Raw genomic sequence first — 26,474 nt, 5'->3', positions numbered from 1 at the left:
AGACGGAGTCTCGCTCTGTCGCCCAGGCTGGAGTGCAGTGGCGCAATCTCGGCTCACTGCAAGCTCCGCCTCCCAGGTTCACGTCATTCTCCTGCCTCAGCCTCTCCGAGTAGCTGCGACTACAGGCGCCCGCCACCACGCCCGGCTAATTTTTTGTATTTTTAGTAGAGATGGGGTTTCACCATGGTCTCGATCTCCTGACCTCGTGATCCACCAGCCTCGGCCTCCCAAAGTGCTGGGTTTACAAGCGTGAGCCACCACGCCCGGCCGGACATAGTGTTTAATATGAGGCAGGCAAATATCAGGAAAGAAACACTCCCAATTATAAACAGATATTTGAGACTTCCACAGAACAAAGCATATAATAGGTTCTAAGTAGATATTATGCTGTCTATGCATTTTCCAAGCATTCTGAGGACTATACCAATTAGAATTACCTGATATACTTACGAAGGATATATATTCCTGGGCCCATCTCAGATTTTAGGAATCTGGGGGTAGAACTCAGGAAACAAAATGTTCTTTTTTGGTTGTTTGTTTTTTTTGAGATGGAGTCTTGCTCTGTAGCCCAGGCTGGAGTGCAGTGCAGTGGCGCAATCTCAGCTCACTGCAACCTCCGCCTCCCAGTTCCCAGTTCAAGCAATTCTCCTGCCTTAGCCTCCCGAGTAGCTGGGATTTCAGGTGCGCCACCATGCCCAGCTAATTTTTTAGTATTTTTAGTAGAAACGGGGTTTCACCATGTTGGCCAGGCTGGTCTTGAACTCCTGATCTCATGATCTGCCCACCTCAGCCTCCCAAAGTGCTGGGATTACAGGCGTGAGCCACTGCGCCCAGCCAGAAACTAAAATTTTAATACTTTTTCCAGGCAATTCTTCAGCACAAAAGTTGAGATCACTGTTTCCTTCTGTTGTAGCCTAAGTGCTTAGAACTCTGTGACTCCCCAACTATTTATCTCCTGTGGCTTTGTAATCTGACTCCAATCTTCTAGGTTCCTTAGTTGCCTATCCTTGACTTGTACTTATTTCTAAAAATCTTGGCCCTGGTTTGGTAATATAATAAAGACTTGGATATGGAAATTTTAGCTCTGAAGTCCATATAAACTCCAATACTGACATAGGAATAAAAAGCTCCAGTTCCTTTCACTGAAATCATGGAGCTTTTATTAAATATCACATATGGTGTTGACTGGACATTGGATTGACCCAGTATGTCAATTCTTTTGTTGCCAGATCTGCAGAGAACAAGATGCTCACTACTACAGACTCAACTATTTGAATTACTACTTATTGTCTCTAAAGTAAGAAGGCACAAATTGTCTTGTCAGGGATGAACGACATTTGCTAAGAGAACAGCTGTCACCATAGATAGAGGGTACCTATGAGAATGTTCCAGTTCCTAGAATAGTGATGAAATGAGTTCTCCTAAGATGTCTCTAGATCTTAATGATGGGACAAAAGAATGTCTACTTGATATGAATAAGAGCTTCTTTATTCAATAAGGGATAGTCTTTGATAGCAGCAATGAGGATCCTGATACAATGGCTTCTACATACTTTCATGCTTAGTAGGTCAGTGATCCAAACTGTAGAGATAGTACATTCATGTATCCAGGGCTACCTCTCATTCTCCTTCCTTAATCCTAGCTAGTCCTTATAGTCCTACTTTGTCATCTTTCTGGTTTGCCTGAGGTGACTAGAATAAAAAGCCAATCTTAAGTTATAGGAGTCTTTTGCTATTTCCAGCAAACTGATCCTTGCAGAAAAGGATTAAATCCAACTTATCTTTGTATCCCACAAAGTACCTCATCACACACTGCTAGACTTGACATGTTTAACTGAGTGCCTTGTTCAACCCCAACAAGAGAACCTTCCTCATAAAAAGCATCTAAAAGCTTAAGCCTCATATAAAAGGTGCTTTCCACCCTACCTCCCACCAAGGTCATGGGATAAGGATAGACATTTAAGTCATGGTGGTCATGCAATGCATTCAGATTTCTCTCTTACCAACTGAACTAAAAGAAACACACTGTCACCACCAACAGGTAAACTTTACTTGAAAGAACAGTTCAAGTCAACACCATGGCAAATCAAATCCACTTACCAGTCAGAGCTTTGGAGAAGCAGAGACTATGAAAAACCAGGGCAAGACAAACAGAACTGGAAGGGAGAAGTGAGAAAGGGAGATGAAGCAGACATGGAAGGAGATGCTGAGACAAGAAACCATTTATCACCAGAATGAGAGCTTGAGAGACCAGCTTCTCAGATTCCTAACGGTTCTCCCATTCACACAAGGTCTAGTCTCTCTTCTTCAACCCAAAACAGCTGAATCCCTACAACGCCTTCGAAGCCAAATGATCCCTAATTAAAGCATTATTTTTTAGAATGTACATCAAGACAAATAAAAAGCTAGAAACATAAATCCAAGGAGGAAAAAATAATTCTACCAGGAAAAAACTGAAATCACAGGTAGCCAAAAAGCTTTGTAAATATGAATCTTATGTATCAGGAAGTACCATCAATATTTATCATATTCCTGCTAATGAAACAAATTAAACTTTAATTGCTCTTTTTTTCAATGGAAATTATCACAATATTGACAAATGAAAAATTGTCTCAAAACCAGAGAAGACAAAAATCAGGTGATCTACCTTTATTTGTTAATACATTTGAAAATATTTTGTTAGCCTGTTTAAAGCAGACTTCTGTTGTTGTCTGTAATAATCGATAGCATATTGGATTAACAGCCTCATCTTTTAAGACAGGCTTTATAATCATATGGCTGATTAAGGGGCAGCAAAGTATAACCAACCCTGTAACTATCCTTTAACTTGTACCTAACAAAAATAGTAACTATAACCTCCCCTTTTATTCTGTAAAGATCCTTTTTCTGAAAATATCTTTGAACTAACTTTCTTTAAAGCTAGTTCCCTTGCAACAAGTACAAAATAAAACTATGACATATGCTGACAATTAACCTGACAAGTTTGCATTAACACTGTCAAAACCAAACTAATGTCAAAATAGCTGTAATTTTGGTTATCTAACACAGATTCTAACATATCCTCTCTAGCAACAAACATATCATGTAAGCCTTGAATTTATTTAAAATTCAAATCTTTTTTTGTTTGTTTCAGATAGAGTCTCGCTCTGTCGCCCAATCTAGAGTGCAGTGGCGCCATCTTGGCTCACTGCAACCTCCGCCTCCCAGGTTCAAGCAATTCTCCTGCCTCAGCCTCCTGAGTAGCTGGGAGTACAGGTGTGTGCCACCACGCCCAGCTATATTTTTGTATTTTTAGTAGAGACAAGGTTTCACCATATTGGTCAGGCTGGTCTTGAACTCCTGACCTCATGATCCACCTGCCTTGGCCTCCCAAAGTGCTGGGATTACAGGTATGCACCACCATGCCCAGCCTCATTTAAATCTTACACATTTTATTTGTGGACAATTTCAACGTTATCGTTAACTTTTACCAGAAAATTTTAATGGGTCCTAATATTATAATTCCTCGTTTAAAATAAAAAAAAACTAGCCGACCAGGTGTGGTGGCTTACGCCTGTAATCCCAGCACTTTGGGAAGCCGAGGCGGGCGGATCACCTGAGGTAGGATTCGAGACCAGTATGACCAACATGGAGAAACCCCGTCTCTACTAAAAATACAAAATTAGCTGGCCATGGTGGCGCATGCCCATAATCCCAGCTACTCAGGAAGGCTGAGGCAGGAGAATCACTTGAACCTGGGTGGCAGGAGAATCACTTGAACCTGGGTGGCAGGAGAATCACTTGAACCTGGGTGGCAGGAGAATCACTTGAACCTGGGTGGCAGGAGAATCACTTGAACCTGGGTGGCAGAAGTTGAGGTGAGATGAGATCCCGCCATTGTACTCCAGTCTGGGTAATAAGAGCAAAACTCTGTCTCAAAAAACCAAACAAAAAAAAAAAACTAGCCAATATTTAGATTCTCATAACAAAAACAAATTGGTATGTTTGCAATGTCAGGTTCATCAAAAAAACAAACTTTTAAAACAACGTTTAACTGGAATTTTTCATAAAAACTTTCAGGATGTGCCAATGCAACACTTAATGACAGAGATACATTCTGAGAAATGCACCATTAGGCAATTTCATTGTTGTGCGAACACCATAGAGTGTACTTACACAAGCCTAGGTGGTATAGCCTATTCTAGGCTACAAACCGGTACAGCATGTTATTGTATTTTTTTTTTTTTTTTTTTTGAGACGGAGTCTCGCTCTGTCGCCCAGGCTGGAGTGCAGTGGCGCGATCTCGGCTCACTGCAAGCTCCGTCTCCCGGGTTCACGCCATTCTCCTGCCTCAGCCTCTCCGAGTAGCTGGGACTACAGGTGCCCGCCACCACGCCCGGCTAATTTTTTGTATTTTTAGTAGAGACGGGGTTTCACCGTGGTCTCAATCTCCTGACCTCGTGATCCGCCTGCCTCGGCCTCCCAAAGTGCTGGGATTACAAGCGTGAGCCACCGCGCCCGGCCTATTACTGTATTAAACATTGTAGGCAACTGTAACACACTGGAAAGTATCTGTGTTTCTAAATCTTGGAAAAAGTACAGTTAAAATATGATATAATCTTATGGGACCACTGTCATATATTCAGTCCGTTTTTGACTGAAACATCATTATGTACTACATGACTGTATTACATAAGGCAAAAGAGTGAAATTACTGCTCCAATAATTGGTATCTTTCTCCTTAGCTATATTGACAAAACAACAGAACTTATGAAAAAGAGGAGAATCATTCAATCTTTGCAGTAACAGTTCTGTACCTTGATTTTGGTGGTTGTTATGCAATCTACACACCTGTGATAAAATGGCATCGAACTATACACACACATTGTACTGATGTCAATTTCCTGGTTTTAATATTGTATTAAAGTTATGTAGGATGTAACCAATAGGGGAAACTGGGTAAAAGGTACAGTGCCCTCTCTATTTCTGCAGCTTCCTGTAAACTATAATATGCCAAAAGCACCCTAAGGACTTGCCAGCACTTCAAGGGCTCACAATAATCCTATGAAGTAGGTACTATTTTTATCCCCAGTCTATTGATGGGGAAGCTGAGGTAGACATTTTAAATGATTTGCCCAAGGTCACATAGCTAGTAACTGGCAAAAACCAGGATTTGGACACAGGTGGTATGACTCTCAATTTTTTATTTATGTCAAAGTCTGAGGAGCCACTAAAGGATTACAGGCAAAGTATGGTTGACAATCAAATTCACATTTTATTTTGGCAAGGTAACTCCAACTAGGAGTTTAGAATGACCAATGAAAAAAAACTTCAAACAAGATTAGTTAAGAGACCGATGCAATAAACCAGAAATGATGAAGGCATGAAGTAAGAGAACATTAACAGAAAGAAATGTATACAAAATACAAAACCAACTTGACTTCACGACTGGATGAAGAGTGAGAACTTCATTCCAATTTCAAGGCTTGACTGACTACACACAAGCCAAGGACTTCAAGGACTTCATGTTTTAACAATACTATTACATTATCAAAATCCTTTTTTTTTTTTTTTTTTTTTGAGACTGAGTCTCACTCTGTTGCCCAGGCTGGAGTGCAGTGGCGCAATCTCAGCTCACTACAACCTCCACCTCCCAGGTTCAAGCGATTCTCCTGCCTCAGCCTCCCGAGTAGCTGGGATTACAGGCATGCACCACCATAGCCAGCTAATTTGTCTTTTTAGTAGAGACAAGGTTTTGCCATGTTGGCCAGACTGGTCTCGAATTCCTGACCTTAGGTGATCCGCCCGCCTCAGCTTCCCAAAGTGTTGGGATGACAGGCATGAAGCCACCACACCTGGCCTATATTATCAAAATCTTAAAGCAGATCAATTCAGTCTTAAGTCATCCCTGTTTCAGCAGCACCCACAGCATTTCACTTTCTTGCTATAAAAATTGTGACTAGATACAAATTAAAGTTACTGCCACTTGGCAACTCCACACTATTTAATATGTATACAGTAATGAGGCTACTAATATTTTCAATACACCACCATGTGGATCATCTCTGGACATAAGATAAACAAAGAAGCAGCCAGAGAGAATATATATTCAGCATGTGGAATTTAGTAAACATTTTTTATCACAATCCACACTCTAAATTTAAGAAAAACCTAAGTGCCCTTTGACTGGATTAGAATCATTTTACAACTTAACAGGAAGGAGTCTAGTGTCACCCATTTTAAGGGTGAAAAAGTTAAAATAATTGATCGCTTCAAAACTAAAATCAGACTATTGTTACCTTTTTTTTTTTTGCAAATGTTAAAAAAACACTATAGCATAAGAATCTGTCAAATACTGCATTAAGATTATAATAATCACTGGAAAAACTTAATGTAACTTCAACTTTATTACCACTATGAGGGTAAAAACCATGCTAAAGCCAGGGCCCTTCTAGGAGCTAAATGCTCTTGGAAAGTATCCAAAACAATGTTATAGTAAATTTCCAACTTGTTTCATCTAAGGTCAAGGAAAACGAATTATCTAAAGCACTGGATTATGTTTGAATACACTGCAACTAAAAGTTTTACATCAAATAATCCCATGGAAAAATCTTTACTCTGCACCTATGATGGGCCCTAAATCCAGGAAGGGCAATGTGGGGGAATTAGCTGCACCTAGGAATCCATGCTACATCTTAGTAATATTTTGAGAAAACTTTCAATATCAATAGCTTCCATTTTCAGAGAACTGTATTTTAACAAAATCTGTGAAAATAATGGTTTCGAATGATAATGAAAATCTCCTTAGCTTCTATAATGTGGACAACATATACTGGTTATTCTTTGGTTTCTAGCTTCAGTCAAAGTTCAAGGTCTCCTGCTATTTGTGGCTCAGATTCTTACAGGAGGCATGTCTGACAGATATACACCAATTTCATAAATAAATAAACATAAAGGTATTTTATGTGTGAGTGCATTGTGGGTGTACATATATGACACTCTAGACAAGCCATGCTTTTCATTCACAACAATGTTTTAATAAATTACAGTTCTACTAAAGTGGGAAGTAAAAGCCAACTGTTAACAGAAAAATCTAGCCAAAGAATAGCAAAGTGAGCTACAAAATTAATTCCAGAAGCCAAAGAACCAAATAAAGCAGGTTCACAAAACAAACAAAACCAACACATTTTCAATGAGCACTATTCGGTTTATCTATAAATGTTCATGTATTTAAAAAGTTGAGTGATACGCCAACTTTCACTTATGACAACATTCTACATAAATACCTAATTCCCAAGAGAAATAATTCAGGTTTAAAGAGCTGTATACAAAAATAAGAGAAGCAAGAGCTACAATGAAATTAACAGAAGTAAATGGCATGGGAGCCCTAAATGTGGGATGTACTGAATACAGTGTACAGGAGACTCAAAATGCACAAATTAAGCCTAAATATTCCCAATGTATTCAATATCTATGAAACAAGCAATAGAATTCCAATCAACACTTGCCACAAAAATTGCCATAAGCTGGTTGCTTCTATTTTTTAAATGATGTAACAATGACAGATTTGTTGCCACATATTTTGTAACTTACCAACACTGAGCTATTAAGTTTCTATTAGCGATGTTTTAACTGAGGATTTGGGTTAGAAGACTGAAATCTGTTTGTACAGCAGTGAAAACGAAGCCCCACTAAAGGCATTCAACTTCCAGCTAAAGGCTCCTTTCCTTGATGCATATTTGTGACCATAAATAGTGTTCACTAAATGCAGTACACTAAACTAGCAACAGATTAGTTAAAAGCAGCTTAGATTTTCAACTTCCCGTAATACAGGCAACATCTTTAGAAGCAATCACATTAAAATAAATGTGTCTTTCACAGTTACAGGATGAAATTTTAAGCTGGACAAGCACCCATGCCCTGGTTTTCTACTTTATTCGTAAACTATGACTCCCACATGCTGAGAATGTTTTATGCTTTAACCTGCAGTAAAGGCTTTACATCATTTTAATGCCCAGTACTTAAAATGCAACAGAATCACCCCCAACGAATGCTGGGAATATATTTGGTTTACATGTAATGATTTTGATCCCACTAGTAGCCAGAAAAAGTTTAATGAATGCTTTTTCAAGTAAATAACTTTGCGCTTCTATAGACAAAACAAAAAGAAATTTTGAGGTAAGGGTGGATGGAAGAAAAAACACTCGTGTTTTTCCAATTTAAAATATTAACAAACATGTTGGTTTTTTACTTCTAAAATAATTATTAAACATTAAAAAAAAACTCCACGACTATTATGCTTCAGAAAAATAAAACACTCCGTTAAGTAGTTATGTAGGATTTTTCTCTGGTTTTTGCAAAGTAGTGTTTCAAGTTAAGATACAAGCTTAAAACAAATGATTCTGAAAATCCTGGTCTATCACAAACTAATGGCTTAGTTTTGAGTCAACATATTGTATATTCTACATCTGAGATTTAGAAATCACATTTTTTTTTCTATTCAGGTCAATTGAAATATACATGCTACCTCACTCTTTCAGTCCCCCTTATCAGTGTGAATGACCAACAGCAAAAATTTCAAATCAATGGTTAGAGGACATACCATAAAATTACACACTCTATCAATGTGGTTTTCAGTTATCATAGAATCTAAAGGTCCCTTACTGGTGATAGGTGGCAGATTCAAGAATTGATAAGTTTGGGGAATATATTCAATTCTCAACAGTCGAAATAGAAATTATGCCAATTTCTTTATTTTAAAAATCCGTTACACTAAAAAAATTGTCACATAAGGATTACTGAAGAACTTCATAAGTACAAAATATGTGATCTTAAATTCTCCTAGTGTTATTAAATATTAAAAACTGTGAGAAATAAGAGATGTTGCAATCCTTGCCTTTTTAACTCTAATTGAAATTTGAAAAAAAATTTAGAATTCAAATTTCCCAACTTTGACTTAGAAACATAATTCAGCTAGATCAAGCAACTTAATTGCACAATTTTAAAATAAGTTTAATGCAAAGCACTGCAATCCTGATGTGATAATTACCTGCGGCATAAATGCAAAATAATAAATGCATTTAACGATGCATTTTATGGTAAAACCACAAAAAGCACAACCATATTAGCATAAACTAAATAAAAAGACATAGGCGGTATTATGTCCAACAGAAAGAGAAATGAATGTTGTACTAAGCTAAGAAAGGAAGGAAGGACTTAGGAAGGAAGGAAGGAAGGAAGGAAGGAAGGATAGAAGGAAGGAAGAGGGAAGTCAGAGGTTTCTATACCTGCAGGATCCCAGAGAAATGAGCTAGTCACATCACTCTACCCTATATGATACATGGGTGACTTTTTTTAAGCTTCAGCGTAAATAAAAACAGTAATCACTTTATACCATTCAACTTTACATAGTGTTATCTTTAATGCCAACTGCATTCTTCCCTTTACTCACCCAATGCTTCTTCACTGTTCCATTCCACCAGCTTTCAGGCAAATGCAAGACAGAACAGGGTGGAGTAGAAGAAAAATACAAGCAGCGCCTTTCAGCGCACCCCCTCTCCCGCAAATAATTTCCAACAGTTCCTCCTACTACGAAAATAAGTCGCCCTATCTCCAGATACACAACAGACATTCCGTCTCTTTAGTAGACACACACAGACGCGTACACAATCCAGCACTCCCGACCCCCACCCCAGGCCCCCCGAATCTTCAGCAATTATTCATCTAATTCACACGAAGACAAGATACCTCTACCTACTGTTTCGGGGTGAAGGTGGGTGGAGGACGCCTTTCAAAGTAGCCCCAATAGTGTAACCAAAACACGGTTCCGGAATAAAATATTAAGAAACACTTTTCCTTTCCCACCTATCTACCGACTTGAGGATGCAAAAAATCCATCTCCACATCACACCATCTCTACAGTTCTCGTGGCTGGAGTTTGGGGTGGAGATTCGTCCAGGGGAGGGGACGGAGGCGAGTGGCGGAGTGTGAGCGGGCGACGGGACACAAGCGAGTTGCTGAGCCCGGCTGCCTCGCACCACGTCGCCAGCCCAAACGCCCAGCACCAGGACCTCACGCCCGCCCCTCAGCCCAGGCCCAGAGCGAGCGAGGACTCGCGCGGTCTAACTTCCCATCTACAGACACCGCTCCAAGACGAGCAGAGCACACGAGTACACGTCACACAGTTTAAACACACTTACACACCCCAAACAAACCAACACACCTGCAAATCACCTCACAGTTTCCCGAACTCCACACCGGAGACCCCACCTCCAGGATTCAAACCTTCCGCTCATAGTAGAGGAAACCAGAAGAGTTGGGGGGCAGTCTATGCCTTTCCAGGACCGGCCCCACGAACTGCCCCACCCCACAGCCCGCGTCTGGGTCACCCGCTCGGAAGCCCCCTGCTTCCTCCCTCCTCTCAATCCGGCCGCTAACGAGACCCATCCCCAGCGTCCGCTCACTTCCTCCCCAAAACCCCTCCAAAAAAAATTGTTTTAAGTGAAGAGAAAGAAGTGAGGAAAGAGACTTGAGGTAGTCCGGCTTAAAAACCGCTCGACTCACCTCAGAATCCTCGCTGAGTTCTCTCCGCCCGGCACAGCCCCCTCCCCAACGTCCCAGTACGAAGGGCTGAGGTAGGGAGGAGGGAAAGCGGGAGGGGGAGGGGTGTCTTCCGCGTGGGGCGCCCTTCGGGAGGGGACTGGGGAGGGGTTGAGGCCGGCGCAGGAAGAGGAGAAGGGGGAGGGGAGGCCCCTATCTCCCAGTCTCCCCCTGAAAAACCTCCCTTGTCTCAATCACATCAGACTGACTGTCTTTGTCTGGCTGACAACCGCCATATTGATATCAACAGCCCCGCTCCCACCTGCTGCCGCCGGGCGTCCCTGGGAGTTGTAGTTCCTGCCTCCCCTGAGTAAAATTGCGGAGCCCGGCGCCTAGAGGCCCAAGGGAACTACAACTCCCGGCAAGCCGCGTGCCCATCCGCCTTCGCTTTGGGAGGAGGGGAAAGGGGAGTCGGAGCCGTTGGGACTACACATCCCAGAACACCATGGGCCCCAGGCCCGTAAGGGGGACATTATATCATGCTGGAGTGGAGAGGGAGGATGCATTGGCGGCTGGGATGAATTTGAGCTGACGGAAGGAGGCGTTCGGAGAGGAAAGGGAGGAAAATGAAAGGCGACCACAGTTCCCATGATGCCTGGAGGGGAGACTACATTTCCCATTATTCCCCTGGAAGGGACGTGAGGAAGAAAGACTGCAAGTCCCGCGATGCTCTCGGCTGGCAGGTGGCGGAGATTGCACCGGAAGACACTTCCTGGGTTTGAGGAGTTCAGTGACTGCTATTGAACCACCAAAAGTCCATTATGAAACTGGTGAGTCTTCGCTCCTAGGTCAGAGGGCAAAGGTGATGCTATACCCTTTTGGACCTCTTTTTTTCCTACGTTGGGCAGGGAATCGTCGCACAGGAGGGGTAGCAGTTATTGAGCTGGAAAGTGGAGTGGGCTAAGGAAAGCTGCTTTTTGTTGTTGGGAAGGTTTGAATTCCTCTCCCCCCCATCCCTCCCAGGAGGTCTTTTTTCGCTCGTTGGTGGGTCTTTTTGTTCAGACAAGACGTTGACTCTGTCACAGTCCTTCGCCTATGAACTCTGTGGGCTCTGTTAACCAGGTTTGGACGTCCTGGCTCCCACGTGAGGGTTATAATAGGCTGTTAACAATCCCTTTGCATTCGATTGGCGCTTGAGTATCCTGTCTCCCTACTGTTGTTGAGACCGGCTAGATTTAAGCAGACAGTAAAAAACATTCGGCAGAACGTCATCACTTATTAAATATCCGGTTATATAGACTCCTCACTGCCCTTGGAATTCAGGACGAGGTCAGAGGGTGGAGAAGTTGAGTCTTAAACCCTGCATGGGATTTAGATGGGCAGAGAAGTGTTATATGGTATTCCATTCTAAGACTGTAGGGACTGCATGAGCCCAGGCCGAATGAAGCGTGCCCGGTATACCTGAAGTCTTAACATCACACAGCTCAAGCACCTGGTTCATGGAGGGTTCTCAGACCTTTGATTTGAGCCATTTGACTCATTGTGCACACAAGTCTAACTAGTTTATTCCAACTCGATTCAATTAGTAATAACATAGTGTAGAAAGGCAGGTGTGAAACACTGTTTCTCAACCTTTTAAAACCCATATTCGTGCAGCCAAGTTATTGTCAAGCTTTACTTGAGGCAGGAGAATCGCTTAAACCCGGGAGGCGGAGGTTGCAGTAAGCCGAGATCGCACCACTGCACTCCAGCCTGGCAACAGAGCAAGACTCTGTCTCAAAAAAAAAAAAAAGAAGTTTATTTTTTACCATTTATGTAATTATCTGAACATGCTTTGCCAAACCACACAACCCACCCACCCTCGTCTTGATAATCATTGTGCTACAGGCATATACTCTGCAAAGCCAGCTGTTTTCTGCGAAGTCAGAGAAAGTATTAAAAGTGGATTCAATTCCGAAATTGTCTCCGTATAAAGCTGTTTATATAAGGGAAAGGATGCGGGTCACTAAACCTTGAGAATGGCAACTTACCCCTGGGTCAGTGTGTTACACATTTAATAGTGCAGAATTAAAAGTCATAGCCGTTGCCCTACAGAAGCATGCAACCTAAGAAGAAGACAGAAAAGTAAACCAAAGTTATTATTTATTTATTTAGAGACAGGGTCTGGCTTTGTGGGGCCCAGACTGGAGTGCAGTGGCGCCTTCTCAGCTCACTGCCACCTCCACCTTTCGGGCTCAAGCGATCCTCTCGCGTCGGTCTCCCCATATAGCTGGGAATACAGGCGCGCACCATTGCACCCTGCTTATTTTTTTGTAGAGATAGGGTTTTACCATGTTGCCCAGGCTGGTCTCAAACTCCTGGGTTCAAGGTATCTGCCCACCTCGACCTTCCAAAGTGCTGGAATTACAGGCATGAGCCACCATGCCTGGTCCGAAATTATAATTCACTGTGTTCATAGTAAAATAGAGGTGTGTTCAGGGTTTTGGGAATTCAGAGAACAGAGGATTGGGGAGGTCAGGGGACAGCTTCTTGGAAACGTGGCTCTTGAACTGATAAGAAGGATAAGTAAGGCAGGGCCTTCCATGAAAGAGGTCAGCTTATAGGAGCATAAGAGCTTGGTACCTTATTGGCTAAAGCATGGACCCTGTGTTCTCAATAAAGAACAAATTATATTTAGTGTGTTCAGTTTAAGAAGGCAGGGAAGTGTGAAATAGTTTTTCCCATAACAACTCATTAGTGAGGGTATCAAAAAGCCAGGGTTTACTTTACATATATTTTAGTTTGCTCATAAAATCCTCCTGCTTAATTTATTTAGAAATACGAAACCGGGGAAAAGAAAAAAGTAAAAAAGTGGAAAATTATTTTTTCCGTTAAGAACCAAAGATGTCTCAGAGGAAAAGGAAGTATGCTATTGATACTCATACTCCCTCTTTACTTTGCAACTATGTATTACATACTAAAATTTATTTGGTAGTTGATAGATAAATATAATTTAGAATTCCCATCAACATACTAAAAGCATTGTTGCTCAGTAAGTTATTGGTGTGGCATGCCTCCCAAATGGTTGGAATAAGTCCTCCCGTGGCCTAAAAGTTTTAATTTTGTGTACTGCTTAAGAAATATGTAATAGGCTGTGTTTTAAATTTATAATTATGAAACAAAAAATACATTTTGTTTAGCATTTTCTCATTTTTGAGATTCACTTTCCAGAGTACCCTTCCCACACACAATCTATGACCACCTCTTATTGATTCTACTTCCTAAATGAAGCTTTCTTAAATAGGTTCTATTTCTCTCCAGTCCAACTAGAATACTGACTTTGTAATTGGAATTCAACAAGACCCCTTATCGGGTCTCCCTGCATTGAGTCTTAACCATCTCAAATTCATTCTTTCCTCTGCATCCGGAAGTTGTTTTAATTGCAGAGTTCCATGAAACCCTCTCAGTATCTTTCTTTGCCATTAGGATAACTTCCTACACTTAACTTGGTTGAATATGTTCCATTTCCTGCCTCACTCTTTTTTGCCTGGCTAATTTCTTCATATATTTCAGATCTCTGTCTAAATAACATTTCTTCAGGGCCTCCTTGAATTAAGTACCCCTGTTATATGTTTGATGGCATACTACTTATTTGTAGCACTTGTAATTATTGGCCTGTGTCTGTCCTCCCCCATGTAGATTCTGTGTAAATAATTGATAAATAATTTCTGAAGGTTTATCAAGGTCTATGGATACCCTTGAGAAAAGATTAAAGGGTGAAATTAAAGAGATTACAATAAGCAGTAACCATTGAAGTAAAAAATGAATGATTGCTACCTTTTATAAAGCAATTATTGTGTGCCAGGCAATGTGCTAAGTATTTGCTATATAGTTTCCCATTTAATCCTTTGATCCAGGTGACAGTATTCCCATTTTACAGACGAAAAATGTGAGCTTCAGGCAGGTGAAGTAAGTGGCTTAAAGTTAGCATGGATTAAAAATGATAGAGCCAAGATTGAAACCCAGGTTTCCCTGTTATTTAGTGAGGGTAAGAACTCTAGCACCCTGCACCATGCCTAGGTTATCTCTTAAAAAAAAAGAAGGTAGAGTGCATACAGAAAATGTATTCAAGGCTATTTTTAAAAATTAGCTTTAAATGCAAGTGTGGTTCAATTAAGATCTTCAGGCCAGATGCAGTGGTTCATGACTGTAATCCTAGCACTTTGGGAGGCAGAGGCAGGCAGATGGCTTGAGATCAGGAGTTGTAGACCAGCCTGAGCAACGTGGCAAAACCTGTCTTTACAAAAGATAGAAAAATTAGCGGAGCGTCGTGGCATGTGCCTGTAGTCCCAGCTACTTGGGGGGCTGAGGCAGGAGGATCACTTGCGCCTAGGAGGTCGAGGCTGGAGTGAGCTGTGATGGCACCACTGCATTCCAGCCTGGGTGACAAAATGAGACCCTATCTCAAAAACAAAAAACAAAAAAAAGTTTTTAAGGTTATTGGTTAAAAAAATTTTTTTTTAAGTTTGGGAACTTTCTTGATGAGCTAAAGGCCCCCATATCAGAGCATACTAATTTGGGGCTGAAGTTAGTATTTTTTATATTCCAAATTTAGCTCCTGTGATACCATTTATAATTCCCTAACTTTGCACATCACCCTCTTGGTGGCTTTTCACACACCCACATGAAAACAATGGATGCCATTATAACATAATACTTGGATATCTCCTTCTTAGATACCAACTTAGAGGATTTCAATGGCTTTCTGTATTTATAATATGCAATATTCAGGCAGCTTTATTTAACTGAAGAAAACTCATTGGCATTTTCAGTTAACCAGAATCATTTTAGAAAGCAGAGGAAAATTAGAAATATTATCTTTTAAATTAGCACATTTTAGAGCATGTTCTGTTATTTGTATAGATTAAGCCTAATTGGGTACCCTGATAGCCAGTTCAGCTAAGGATAGAAACTGGAATTCACAAAGGCCCTTACCGAAAGAACATGGAACAAAACATTCTGAGCACATTGACAGAAATTAAGTTTGAAACATCATGCCCAGGAACCCAGTCATTTAAATAGATGAAGATTCAAGCGAATAAAATAGTCCAAAGCAGTTCAAGAATGCAGCCTGTGTGTTGTACTTCCTACAGATAGTACCTGAGATGGAGAGAATCTTTTCTGGCTTATTCAGTCAACAAAGATTTATTATGCAACCACAGTATACCCTTGGCATTCACAGTTTTAACGCTTTCCATTTTAACCATTACATTTGACCCCTGTGACATGGAATTGTTTATAATTTTGCTGAGACACAAATTTGAATGTGACTTTAAAATTAATGCTAATCCTTTCTTTGGGAGGGGCCTGAGTGCCTCAGAATCCATGGCGCTCTGCAGAGGCCAGCTTGTTAAAAGTCTTAAAGGAAGGTCATTTAAATGCTTGTTATACTATACTTATTAAATTTGAAGGAGAAAATTACATGCTGTAGTTGTGTTTACAAATTTTAAAACTTGAGAAGGCCACGAAATACATTCTTCAGTGGTCTTTGCTCCTTTGTTCAAAATGCTGTTTCATTTCTACTGGCTCAAACTTTTAACTTGCCATTTCTTCTGGGAAAACAGATGGAGCAAAGAAATGAATTCATGGACTGCTCCCAGTGGAAGACAAGTAAAACACCGAGTGCAATTGTAGATTATGTAGAAAATTGCTTGAAAGGGGCAAATCCTGCCCCAAGGTCAGTTTAAGAAATCATTAGAAAGGGGCGTGGTTAATCCTCACCTTGGATCTGAGAGTGTTGCGTTCTTCCTCCAATTTACATGGTTGTAGACTCCTGTTGGCTTCCTAGGTTGTACATGAAAACAGGAAATCTCGGGCTATAAATTATAAGCCCTCAACGTTTTACCGGTGCTTGATTCAACTATTGCAGTACAAATTGTTAAAATGTCAGCTTGACTTCACTGTCTTTTCTGTTTTTCTTTGCTGGTTGATAAGAGTGCCCTCCTGTGTCTTTAGGATGTAATGTCATTTCAAGCTTTTCAAAGGTCATATTTTATCATAACCTCAATAGGTTTTTTCCTTCATGATTTCCTCAAACTCTGAAAAGCTGCGTGTGACATAAGGCTAAGTTACATACCTTGCTCAGTAATGCTTCGTGATAAAGATGGATGTTTTACTCTTAGGCATTTCAGAGTCCAAAATTATTTTTCTGAAGATTAAATCTTTTATACTTAACAAGGCAAAAAAAATATATCGGGCCAAGCACAGTGGCTCACACCTGTAATCCTAGCACTTCAGGAAGCTGAGGAGGAGGATCACTTGAGCCCAGGAGTTCCAGACCTGGGCAACATAGTGAGACCCTGTCTGTACAAAAAAAATTAAAAATTAGCTAGGCCTGGTGTCTTGTGCCCATAGTCCCAGCTACTCAGTAGGCTGAGGTGAGAGGTTTGCTTGAGCCCAGGGATTTGAGGTTACAATGAGCTGATTGCACCACTGCACTCTAGCCTGAGTGACAGAACAAGGCCCTGTCTCCAACAACAACAACAAAAAAAGATACACTGATGACAGACTTTTGGTAGTAATAGTTGAATTGAAAAAAAAAAAAATCTGGCTTACCTATGGTCAATCAGCAAAGCCAGAAGACTGTACTAATAGAAGTATTACAGCATTACTCTTGCTATAACCACAGTACCACAGTAGCATATTTGTTTTGTGACTGGTTTGCTCTGAGTACTCATATCCCTCTGGCATTTGCTCTGATGTTCAGCAATATTTAGTTAACAGTTCACAAGGGCCCAGGTTGCAGCATGGCCACCAAGTCATTCCACATGGAAAATACACTCCTGGTTTGCTGAACACCAGCAGAGGTCCAGGCATAAACCAACCCTCAGGTCTCCATCATTCATGTATTTACTCAACAAACCTTCTGAACACCTCCTCTGTACCAGGCGTTGCTCAAGATACTAAGCATATTGCAGTGAACAAAACAGATTTATCCCCAGCCTATATGGAACGTGAAGCCTAGTGAGTTTACTGTCCAGTTCAAATAGTATTACATTGAATGTCCTGATTAGAGATACCCTTGGGCACAGGCTCAAATATTTTTGTTACATGTAATGGTCAAAACTGTATTTAATTGTATCCAATAATATACTTTCTGAAAATTTTAACAGGTAAGGCCAAATTGCTCACTAGTTTTCCATTGTACAGGTAGTAAATGAGAATGCATTTTCCCTACCCTTGCCAATGATGCTGTTTCTTTACTTTTACTATTTGTCTTCCAAATGTAGCTTTCTTCTTTGATCTATCCTCACATGCTCTCAGTCTACTATAGACTTCATCCATGTTTAGTAAAATGTCCCTGGAGTAGTGATTGCAGACGTGGGAAGATGTACCAGAAAGGGGAACATATTTCTTCAGATAAAAATATGGTGCCAGAAGAATCTTCAAAAGGAAACTTGTAAAAGATCTATGGTGTTGCTTTGGAAATGCCAGTGCATAGATGTAGGAATTAAGATGATGGTACTATGAGATCAGACAGATTGGAGAGGCAGCTGGGGAAGTGTGGGTAGATGGCAGAGGAAATCCCCTATACTCCCCAGGAAAGGGAAGGCCAGTGAGAGGAAGCCTGGAGTTGACACATCAGGCAGGGCTAAGAAAGGGGTACATGCCAGAAATTTGCAGAGATCACAAGAAAAGGCAAGAGTAGGAACAGAAAGGACAGGAAGGGAAATAGAGAAGACCCTGCAAGAGAAAGGCGCTGGCTTGAAAGTCACAAGTTGCTCAGTGATAAAGACTAGTAACTGTGTGGTGGGAACTTTACTGTGAGAAAAACAACAGATTTAAATGGCCCCTGATTTATCGTGAATTTGAAGGAAATGCCTCAAAGATTTAAAATGTTTAAATTTATTGAAACGACATTTGAGGCCGGGCGCAGTGGCTCACGCTTGTAATCCCAGCACTTTGGGAGGCCGAGGCGGGCGGATCACGAGGTCAGGAGATCGAGACCACGGTGAAACCCCGTCTCTACTAAAAATACAAAAAAATTAGCCGGGCGTGGTGGCGGGCGCCTGTAGTCCCAGCTACTCGGAGAGGCTGAGGCAGGAGAATGGCGTGAACCCGGGAGGCGGAGCTTGCAGTGAGCCGAGATCGCGCCACTGCACTCCAGCCTGGGCGACAGAGCGAGACTCCGTCTCAGAAAAAAAAAAAAAAAAGCACATTTGAATGAACTTTAGCGCTCTCAAAGATAGGTAATCAGACAAATGATGTTCAAGAAAGCTATTCTTTAATAGGTATTGTAAAACTAACACCTTTTTTGGCTTTAGGGTAGTTTATTTCTCATCACTGGTGTTTGTGAAGAGGTGGGAGAGGTGAATAATAAGATGTCTTGCATAATCCATTTCTCAGATTTATGGCTTAATCAGTCTCTTCTTCTAAATACAATATGTCTACATTTTTCTATGCCATTAAAATAAAGGCAAGCATAATGAGATATTCTAGCTTTATAAGTTTTCTTTCCTCTATTTTTTTCCAGCATGTGGAAATATGGGTAAAAAGCAGTAGTTTTAATATGTAAATGATATTATTATAGTTACCTTTTTTACATTGTTTAAACAGCTTTTTTGAGGTGTAATATATAACATGTAAAATTCATGCATATAAAACAAAATTCAGTGACTTTTAGTAAATTTCAGAGTTGTGCCTCATTCACCACGATCCAGATTTAGCCCATTTCCATTACTCCAAAAAGATCTCCGTTACTACCTCCAGGCCTCGGCAGCCACGAATCTATTTAATTTCTGTCTTGGTAGATTTGCCCTTTCTGGTCATTTTATGTAAATTAACTCATTTGATATGGGGTCTTTTGTGGCTAAGACATCTTCTTTCATTTGGTGTAATGTTTCTGAAGTTCCTTCATGTGGTAGCATATATTGGTTGTTTCTTTTTTCTTGCTGAATAATATTTTCCTCTATGGGTACTCTGCATTTTGTTTATTCCTGCACCAGGTGATGGACATTTGAATTGTTTCTGCTTTTTGGCTGTTATGACTGTGTGAACATAAGTTTTCATTTCTAATTTCTCCATGTTTTCACTTCTTTTGCTTGCATGATTGTACTAGCTAGACCCTCCAGTACAACGTTGAATAGAGGTAGTACAAGCAGGCATCATTGATTTGTTCCTCATCTTAGGAAGAAAATATTCAGTTGTTCACTCCTAAATATGATGTGAACTGTAGGTTTTTCATAGATGCCCTGTATCAGGCTGATGATATTCCCTTCTATCCAGCTTGTTGAGTGTTTTTATCGTAAATGGGTCTTGGATTTTGTCAGATGCTTTTCCTTCATCTATCAAGGTGATCATGTGGTTTTTGTCTTTATATTAATATATTACTTTAATTGAATTTTGAATGTTAAACCAGACTTGCATTCCTGGAACAAATTCCACTTGATCATGGTGTTTAATCTTTTGTATATGTTGCTGGATTTGGTTTGCTAACATTTTGTTGAGGATGTTTGTGTACGTGTTCATCAAGGATATTGGTCAGTTCTCTTGTGATATCTTTGTTTGACATTGGTATCAGGTAATATTGTTCTCATAGAATGCGTTGGAAAATGTTTCCTCCTCCTTTGTACCTCCTCTATGTTGTACGAGAGTGTATGAAGAATTAGTATTATTTCCAATTTAATTTTTTTTTTTTTTTTTTTTTTTTTTTGAGACGAAGTCTCACTCTGTCACCCAGGCCGGAGTGCAGTGGGCAATCTTGGCTCACTGCAACCTCCACTTCCTGGGCTCAAGCAATTCTCATGCCTCAGCCTCCAGAATAGCTGGTACTACAGGTACCTGCCACCACACCTGGCTAATTTTTGTATTTTTAGTAGAGACCGGGTTTTTCCATGTTGGTCAGGCTGGTCTCGAACTCCTGACCTCAAGTTACCTGGCCGCCTCGGGGCCTCACAAAGTGCTGGGATTACAGGCGTGAGCCACCGCGCCTGGCCCAACATTTTTTTTTAAGTTAACTATATAAGAGGTTTTTTTTAAAAAAAAAAAAAAAAAAAAAAACAGTGATGGCCAGGCACAGTGGCTGACACCTATAATCCCAGCACTTTGGGAGGCCAAGGCAGGAGGACCATTTGAGCCCACAAGTTTGAGTCCAGCCTGGGCAACACAGTCAGACCCTGTCTCTACAAAAAAACAGTTTTTTTTTTTAGCTGGATGTGGTGGCACACACCTGTAGTCCCAGCTACTCAAGAGGCTGAGGTAGGAGGTCCACTTGAGCCCAAGAGGTCGAGGCTACAGTTAACCATGATCGCTCCACTGCACTCCAGCCTGAGCAACAGAGTGAGACCCTATTTCAAAAAACAAAAACAGTTAAATGATTCCCTCCCACTCTTTCACTCTTTATCCTCCTTTCCAGGAGCAATCTCAGTTATCAGTTTCCTTTGTATTTTTCAAAGATATTCTGTGGATTTTCGTACATGTATATAGTTTTCATCCCTATTTTATTTTTTACAAAAATGATGAGATATTATCCACATTGGTTTGGCATATTGATTTTTCTTTTTTAAGTTAGAGATGTGTCTTTAAGATTATTTCATATAAATATCTAGAACTACCTCATTTTATAAGACTGCATACCTATACCTAATGAACAGAATCTGCATTTAACAAGATCCCAGTTCTTTTGGTTTCAAGATACTTTTCTTGTGAACAATGAAATATTTTCAATACTGCTTTCAAATGTTTTTAGAAAATATTTCTAACACACTTTGTATTTTCATTGCTTGTAGGAAGCATTTAGAATTGTGGATATTTGCCTGAAAGATACTGTTCCACCACCTACACCCTCCCCCAACTATTTTAAAAATCATTCATGATTAAGGTTTAGGGCATGGTTTTTGTTGCTGATTTAAAACATAATTATGAAACTAGTGTCAATATATCTCAAAAATACATTCATACTGTTGCTAAAAGAAAAACCAGTTGCATAGTGTTCTGTTGTTTAAATATACCATAATTTATCTAACCAAACTTCTATCAATTAACATTGTTTCCAGTCTCTTGCAATTACAACTCACATTTTACAGATTATCTCCTTTCTGAGCCTCTTAGGGAGTACATCTGTAGCATACATTTCTTCTGGTGAAATTGATGGTTCAAAGGGTATATGCGTTTTTTATTAAGGTTTATTGCAAAAATGCTCCCATAGAGATTTATCAAATTGCAGTTGCCAGTAGCATATCCTAATGCTTACCACTACAAAGTAATGATCAAACTTGTTTTTTTCTCACTGAAAAGTGAAAAAATATGTCATTATATTTTAAATTTGATTTTTCTCACATTATGTATGCAATGTGGAGCATATTTTATATATTTATAAAAGCATTTGTATTTCCGTTTCCTGCTCAGTTCTCTTCCTCTTGATCTATTAATATTCCAGTAGTAAACTATTTTACCCTATGTAGTTCTGGAGTATATTTTAATATCTGATAGTATTTGTTCCTGTTCGTTGCCCTGTGCCTCAGAGTTTTCCAGGCTGCTCTCATTTATTTTTTTGTATAAAACTTAGATTTTTACATTTTGTATAAATTTAGAATTATTAGTTCCCAGTAAAATCCTTTTTGTGTTTTTATTGGGATCAGGTTGAATTTATAAAATTTAAGGAGAGAATTGACTAATTTCTTTTACTATATCATTGAGTCTAAGAATAAGACATGTCTTTTCCTTTATTTAATTCTTTTTTTAAATGTTTCTTTGTAGCATTTTAAAACCTTTTGTTAATATAGCTTTTAGATATTTCTTGTTAAATCTATATCTAAATACTTTATCTTTTTGATTGTTACTGAAACTGAAATCTTTTCCTGTGTGGTTTTCATATAAGAAGGCTATTTATTTCTTGTGTTCACTACACAGGCCCCTTGTCGAATTTTAATTTTTAATACCTTTTCCAGTTGATTCTCATGGGTTTTCCAAGTGCATAACTTTGCAGATTTTTTTTTACACTTCATTTCTTTCTCTGATGTAATTGCAGTGGCTTATACATGCAGAATGATTTGGAATAGGAGTTTTGGTAGTACGCATCTCTGTTCTATTTCTGATTAGAGTGGGCATGCTTCTTAAACTTAACGTCACTGCGATACTGATTTTTGGCTTGAAATTTTTATATATTTTAATTTACATGCTGTAGCTGGCTGCTTTCTTGTTCCTTAATTTTCTAGTCATTAGTAAAGTGAGACTCTTTTACATAGCCTAACAATAAGTTATTTTTCTAAAGAGAAAATGTATGTGTGTTTTATTGTGTGTCCTAGGCAGTTAATTATATCTTGTAAGCCCTTTCCAGACTTTTGAGTAAACAATGGATTTTATAACTTAAAGTCTTAGGTGGTGCATAGCAGACTCATAGAAGTAATAGATTTCTACACATGATCCTAGCCAAAACACAGGGAAGAAATTAGTAATAGATTTCTATGACCTTAAAAGAAAATTGCAAGGTTTCCTTGGAAAACAGAACAGCCAGAAATAGTTTCTCTGTACTTCAGAGATAGGCCTGATAAACCCAAGAAATGTAAACAATCAATCTGTTAAAATAAACATAATGGCCACCCACACACCCCCCAAAAAAAAATCTCTGTAGAAACAAAAAGGGGCTCAGAGCCCTAGGTGGTGGCTTATTTTTAAATGGTTTTCGATTGAAGCTATGTATCCAGTAGGAGGAAACTGTTGATGACTATGTTGATGACTGTGTGATAGTTATAGCTAACAGATAAGAGAAGCAATAACAAAAATCCATTGTTTGGCTATACAATTGAACAAATGTTATTAAATGCCTATCTTGTACAAAACATTCTCAGTGCTCTGAGACATAAAGATAAATAAGACATAGATCCTACCTATCAGTAACTCACTATTGAACAAACTGTGTATATTCAATGTATGTGATTGAGAATATAACGTTTTGGTGATAGCCTTTGATACAGGCAGTGGGGACCTATGTAAGATTAGGATTATAGAAGATTAATTTCATCGGGGTGGGTAGGGGGAGGGAGAGCATCAGGAAGAATAGCTAATGGATTCTGGGCTTAATACCTAGGTGATGGGTTGATTTTTTGCAGCAAACCACGATGGCACACATTTACCTATGTAACAAACCTGTACATCCTATACATGTACCCTTGAACTTAAAAGTTGAAAGAAAAAAAAAGATGAATTCCAATGGGAGAATCACAGTTCCCTGGAGAGGCAAAATCTGAACTGACTTTGAAAAGTACTTTGATAAATATTTTCAAGAAGGAGTGTTATGTGTTATTACAAGTAGAAGGAACAGTTAAAGTAAAAATAATTTGGAGAAGTTCCATTTCCCCAGTGATGTATGTGTACAATTTATTATGTATTTTTTTGCTTTGTAGTGCTCTGTAGCAGTGTGTACAAAAATGGATACATTTCCCCCTGATGACATCCTCCTATTTGGATAGTTCAGAATATCAACTACTGATATGGTTGATGTGTCTCCACGCAAATTTCATCTTGTAGCTCCCATAATCCCCAAGTGTTGTGGGAGGGATTGGTGGGAGATGGTTGAATCATGGAGGCGCGTCTTTCCTGAGTTGTTCTCATGATAGCAAATGTGTCTCACAAGATCTGATAGTTTTAAAAAAGGGAATCTCCCTGCACAAGCTCTCTCTTTGCCTGCTGACATCCATGTAAGATGTGATTTGCTCCTCCTTGCCTTACGTAATGATTGTGAGACCTCCCCAGCCATGTGGAACTAACTGTAAGTCCTCTTTCTTTTGTAAACTGCCCAGTCTCTCAGGTATGTCTTTATCAGCAGTGTGAAAACAGACTAATACAGCTACTCATGAAATTAGTTTCATTTGATTGGAACAACAGATCACTATAAGTGGGGCAGGGGCAGACCTAATAAATGTCTTAGAAGGGAAAGTTAGGCAAATTGAAGCAAAAGCATGGTGGGTTTTACTACAAGACTTAGTGGTTTGGACAGTAAAGAATAAGAATTATGGGGGTTTTCTGTTTTCCAGGAAAAGTTTCAAGGAAGTTTAAGAGTTTAAAGTGGCTGGGCGCAGTGGCTCATGCCTGTAATCCCAGCACTTTGGGAAGCTGAGGTGGGCGGATCACGAGGTCAGGAGATCGAGACCATCCTGGCTAACACAGCGAAACCCCATCTCTACTAAAAAAAAATACAAAAAATTAGCCGGGCGTGGTGGTGGGTGCCTGTAGTCTCAGCTACTCAGGAGGCTGAGGCAGGGGAATGGCGTGAACCTGGGAAGAGGAGCTTGCAGTGAGCTGAGATTGTGCCACTGCACTCCAGCTTGGGTGACAGAGCGAGATTCCATCTCAAAAAAAAAAAAAAAAAAAGTTTAAAGTATGAATTTTTAAACATGTAGAGCCTTTAATTTTTTCCCTTTGGAAATCTGGGACCAAGGAATTAAAAGAGTTTTATTTTACACAATTAAGAAAAACTGGAATGTGAAATCAAAAAGTATGACTTCATTGCAGTTACAGAAAATATTTAGGAAAGTGACATATAATCAAAACAAGAAGAATTAGGGAGCTTAGCAAATGCATCAAGCAAATTCCAAGTGAGAATTACCTACATAGGAGAAAAGATATTTTTTAGCACTTTACAGAAGACCTTGGAAGCAGTAACAGAATTCACAAATATACCAGAGGGCAAAAGGCATCCCAACAATCAGTGGGACCAGTTGATGATATAGTATGAGAAGAATGCCCAGATATGAATAAGGAGGGAACAGAAACCTTAAAGAATTCCTTGACTTTCATCTCTGTTGAGGATGAGATAGTCGGCCGGGGGAAGGGGGGATCCTCTTCTTCCAGAACTGATAAATACGTATTGTCAGTCACATCAACATGTTGAGTATAGACAAATTACTAGAAAGTATGTTGCCGTCCTCAGGGTGCTTGTTTGGTTTTAGGTATACTTTTCATTCAGTTCAACTAGCATAAACTTCAAGCATACATACAGCTTGGTGAATTTTTACCTATATATGCATCCGTGTATTCATGATCAAAATTAAGATCCAGAACGTTTCCATCAACTTTGTTTCCTTCCCAGTCAATAATTTTCCCTCCAGTTGACCACTATTCTGACTTACATCACTGTGTCTCACATTTGCCTATTCTTGAACTTCATTTAAATGGAACTATACCTTATGTCTCATTTGTGTCTGGCTTCTTTAATTCAACATTATGTTGACCTGAAAGTTTTAAAGGGTGAAATTGTTGACTATGTCACCTGTCTGCAAATAGCAACTTGTTAGAGGACTGGCAAACTGCCTTTCATCCATAAATTCATCCATAAATCCATTATGGAAAATCTATCCATAAAGATAAGTTACCATCTTTATGTGGGGTTCTTCAGGAAACCTTAAGAAATTCAGCCTAGTAAAACCTATTTGTGTGCCTGGCCGGCTGCTGAGATTCAGTGGTAAACTGTCAGGCAATATAGTTGTTTTTCAAAAGAAATCAATCTGACTAAAGTAATGAGAGTTCTTTCAAGGAACTAAGTAAAAGAAAGCTTTTATTTTTTTTTAACACATTTTTAGAAAACTTTTCTCAAAATAAAAATAACTATTACAGAATCAATACATATTACTGTAAGAAAAAATTTTCAGAATATACTTCTGAATCCTGAAAGGTATAAAGAAAAAAATAAAAATCACCTGTAATCTCACCACCTCAAATAATCAGTCATTATGGTATACCTGCTAGGATGGGTGTGTGCAGTGATACCTTCTGTGTGAGTCACCCTAAAGCTGTACACCAGTTAGGATTAGATTCAGCTCTGAGTGACAGAAAGCCTGAAGTAATGGTGGCTTAAACAGGATAAATGTTTACATCTCTCTTGTGTAAATGATATGCTGAGTTAAATAGTCCAAGGCTGGTGTGGCAGGTCCAGGCTCTCCTGATAGCTTGTAGCGCCACCATCCACATGACATCCATGAC

General features: G+C 39.6%; 2 protein-coding genes across 16 annotated transcripts in view; one reads left to right on the top strand and one right to left on the bottom strand.

Moving 5' to 3' along the window:
- Positions 1–10,825, bottom strand: part of HMBOX1 (homeobox containing 1) — a 174,430-nt gene extending 163,605 nt beyond the window's left edge. For 6 of the 14 annotated variants that reach the window (XM_032143947.2, XM_032143956.2, XM_032143952.2 and 3 more), the window contains exon 1: positions 10,542–10,825. The gene's annotated coding sequence lies outside the window, so the exon portion shown is untranslated. Of the gene's footprint in view, positions 1–9,429; positions 9,655–10,200; positions 10,513–10,541 lie in introns of those variants that run through there. The other 8 variants (XM_032143950.2, XM_058433284.1, XM_032143963.2 and 5 more) reach the window with 5 other exon arrangements.
- A 32-nt stretch (positions 10,826–10,857) lies between these two features.
- Positions 10,858–26,474, top strand: part of INTS9 (integrator complex subunit 9) — a 118,004-nt gene continuing 102,387 nt past the window's right edge. For both annotated transcript variants that reach the window (XM_058433283.1, XM_032143945.2), the window contains exon 1: positions 10,858–11,347. In XM_058433283.1, coding sequence (XP_058289266.1) covers positions 11,339–11,347 — 9 coding nt within the window. In that variant the 5' untranslated portion in view covers positions 10,858–11,338. The remainder of the gene's footprint in view (positions 11,348–26,474) is intronic.

Source organism: Hylobates moloch, unplaced genomic scaffold (genome assembly GCF_009828535.3).
Source record: "Hylobates moloch isolate HMO894 unplaced genomic scaffold, HMol_V3 SCAFFOLD_22, whole genome shotgun sequence".
NCBI classification, from domain to species: domain Eukaryota; kingdom Metazoa; phylum Chordata; class Mammalia; order Primates; family Hylobatidae; genus Hylobates; species Hylobates moloch.
Note: the sequence above shows the minus strand (reverse complement) of the source record. Positions and strands in the feature narration are given on the sequence as shown.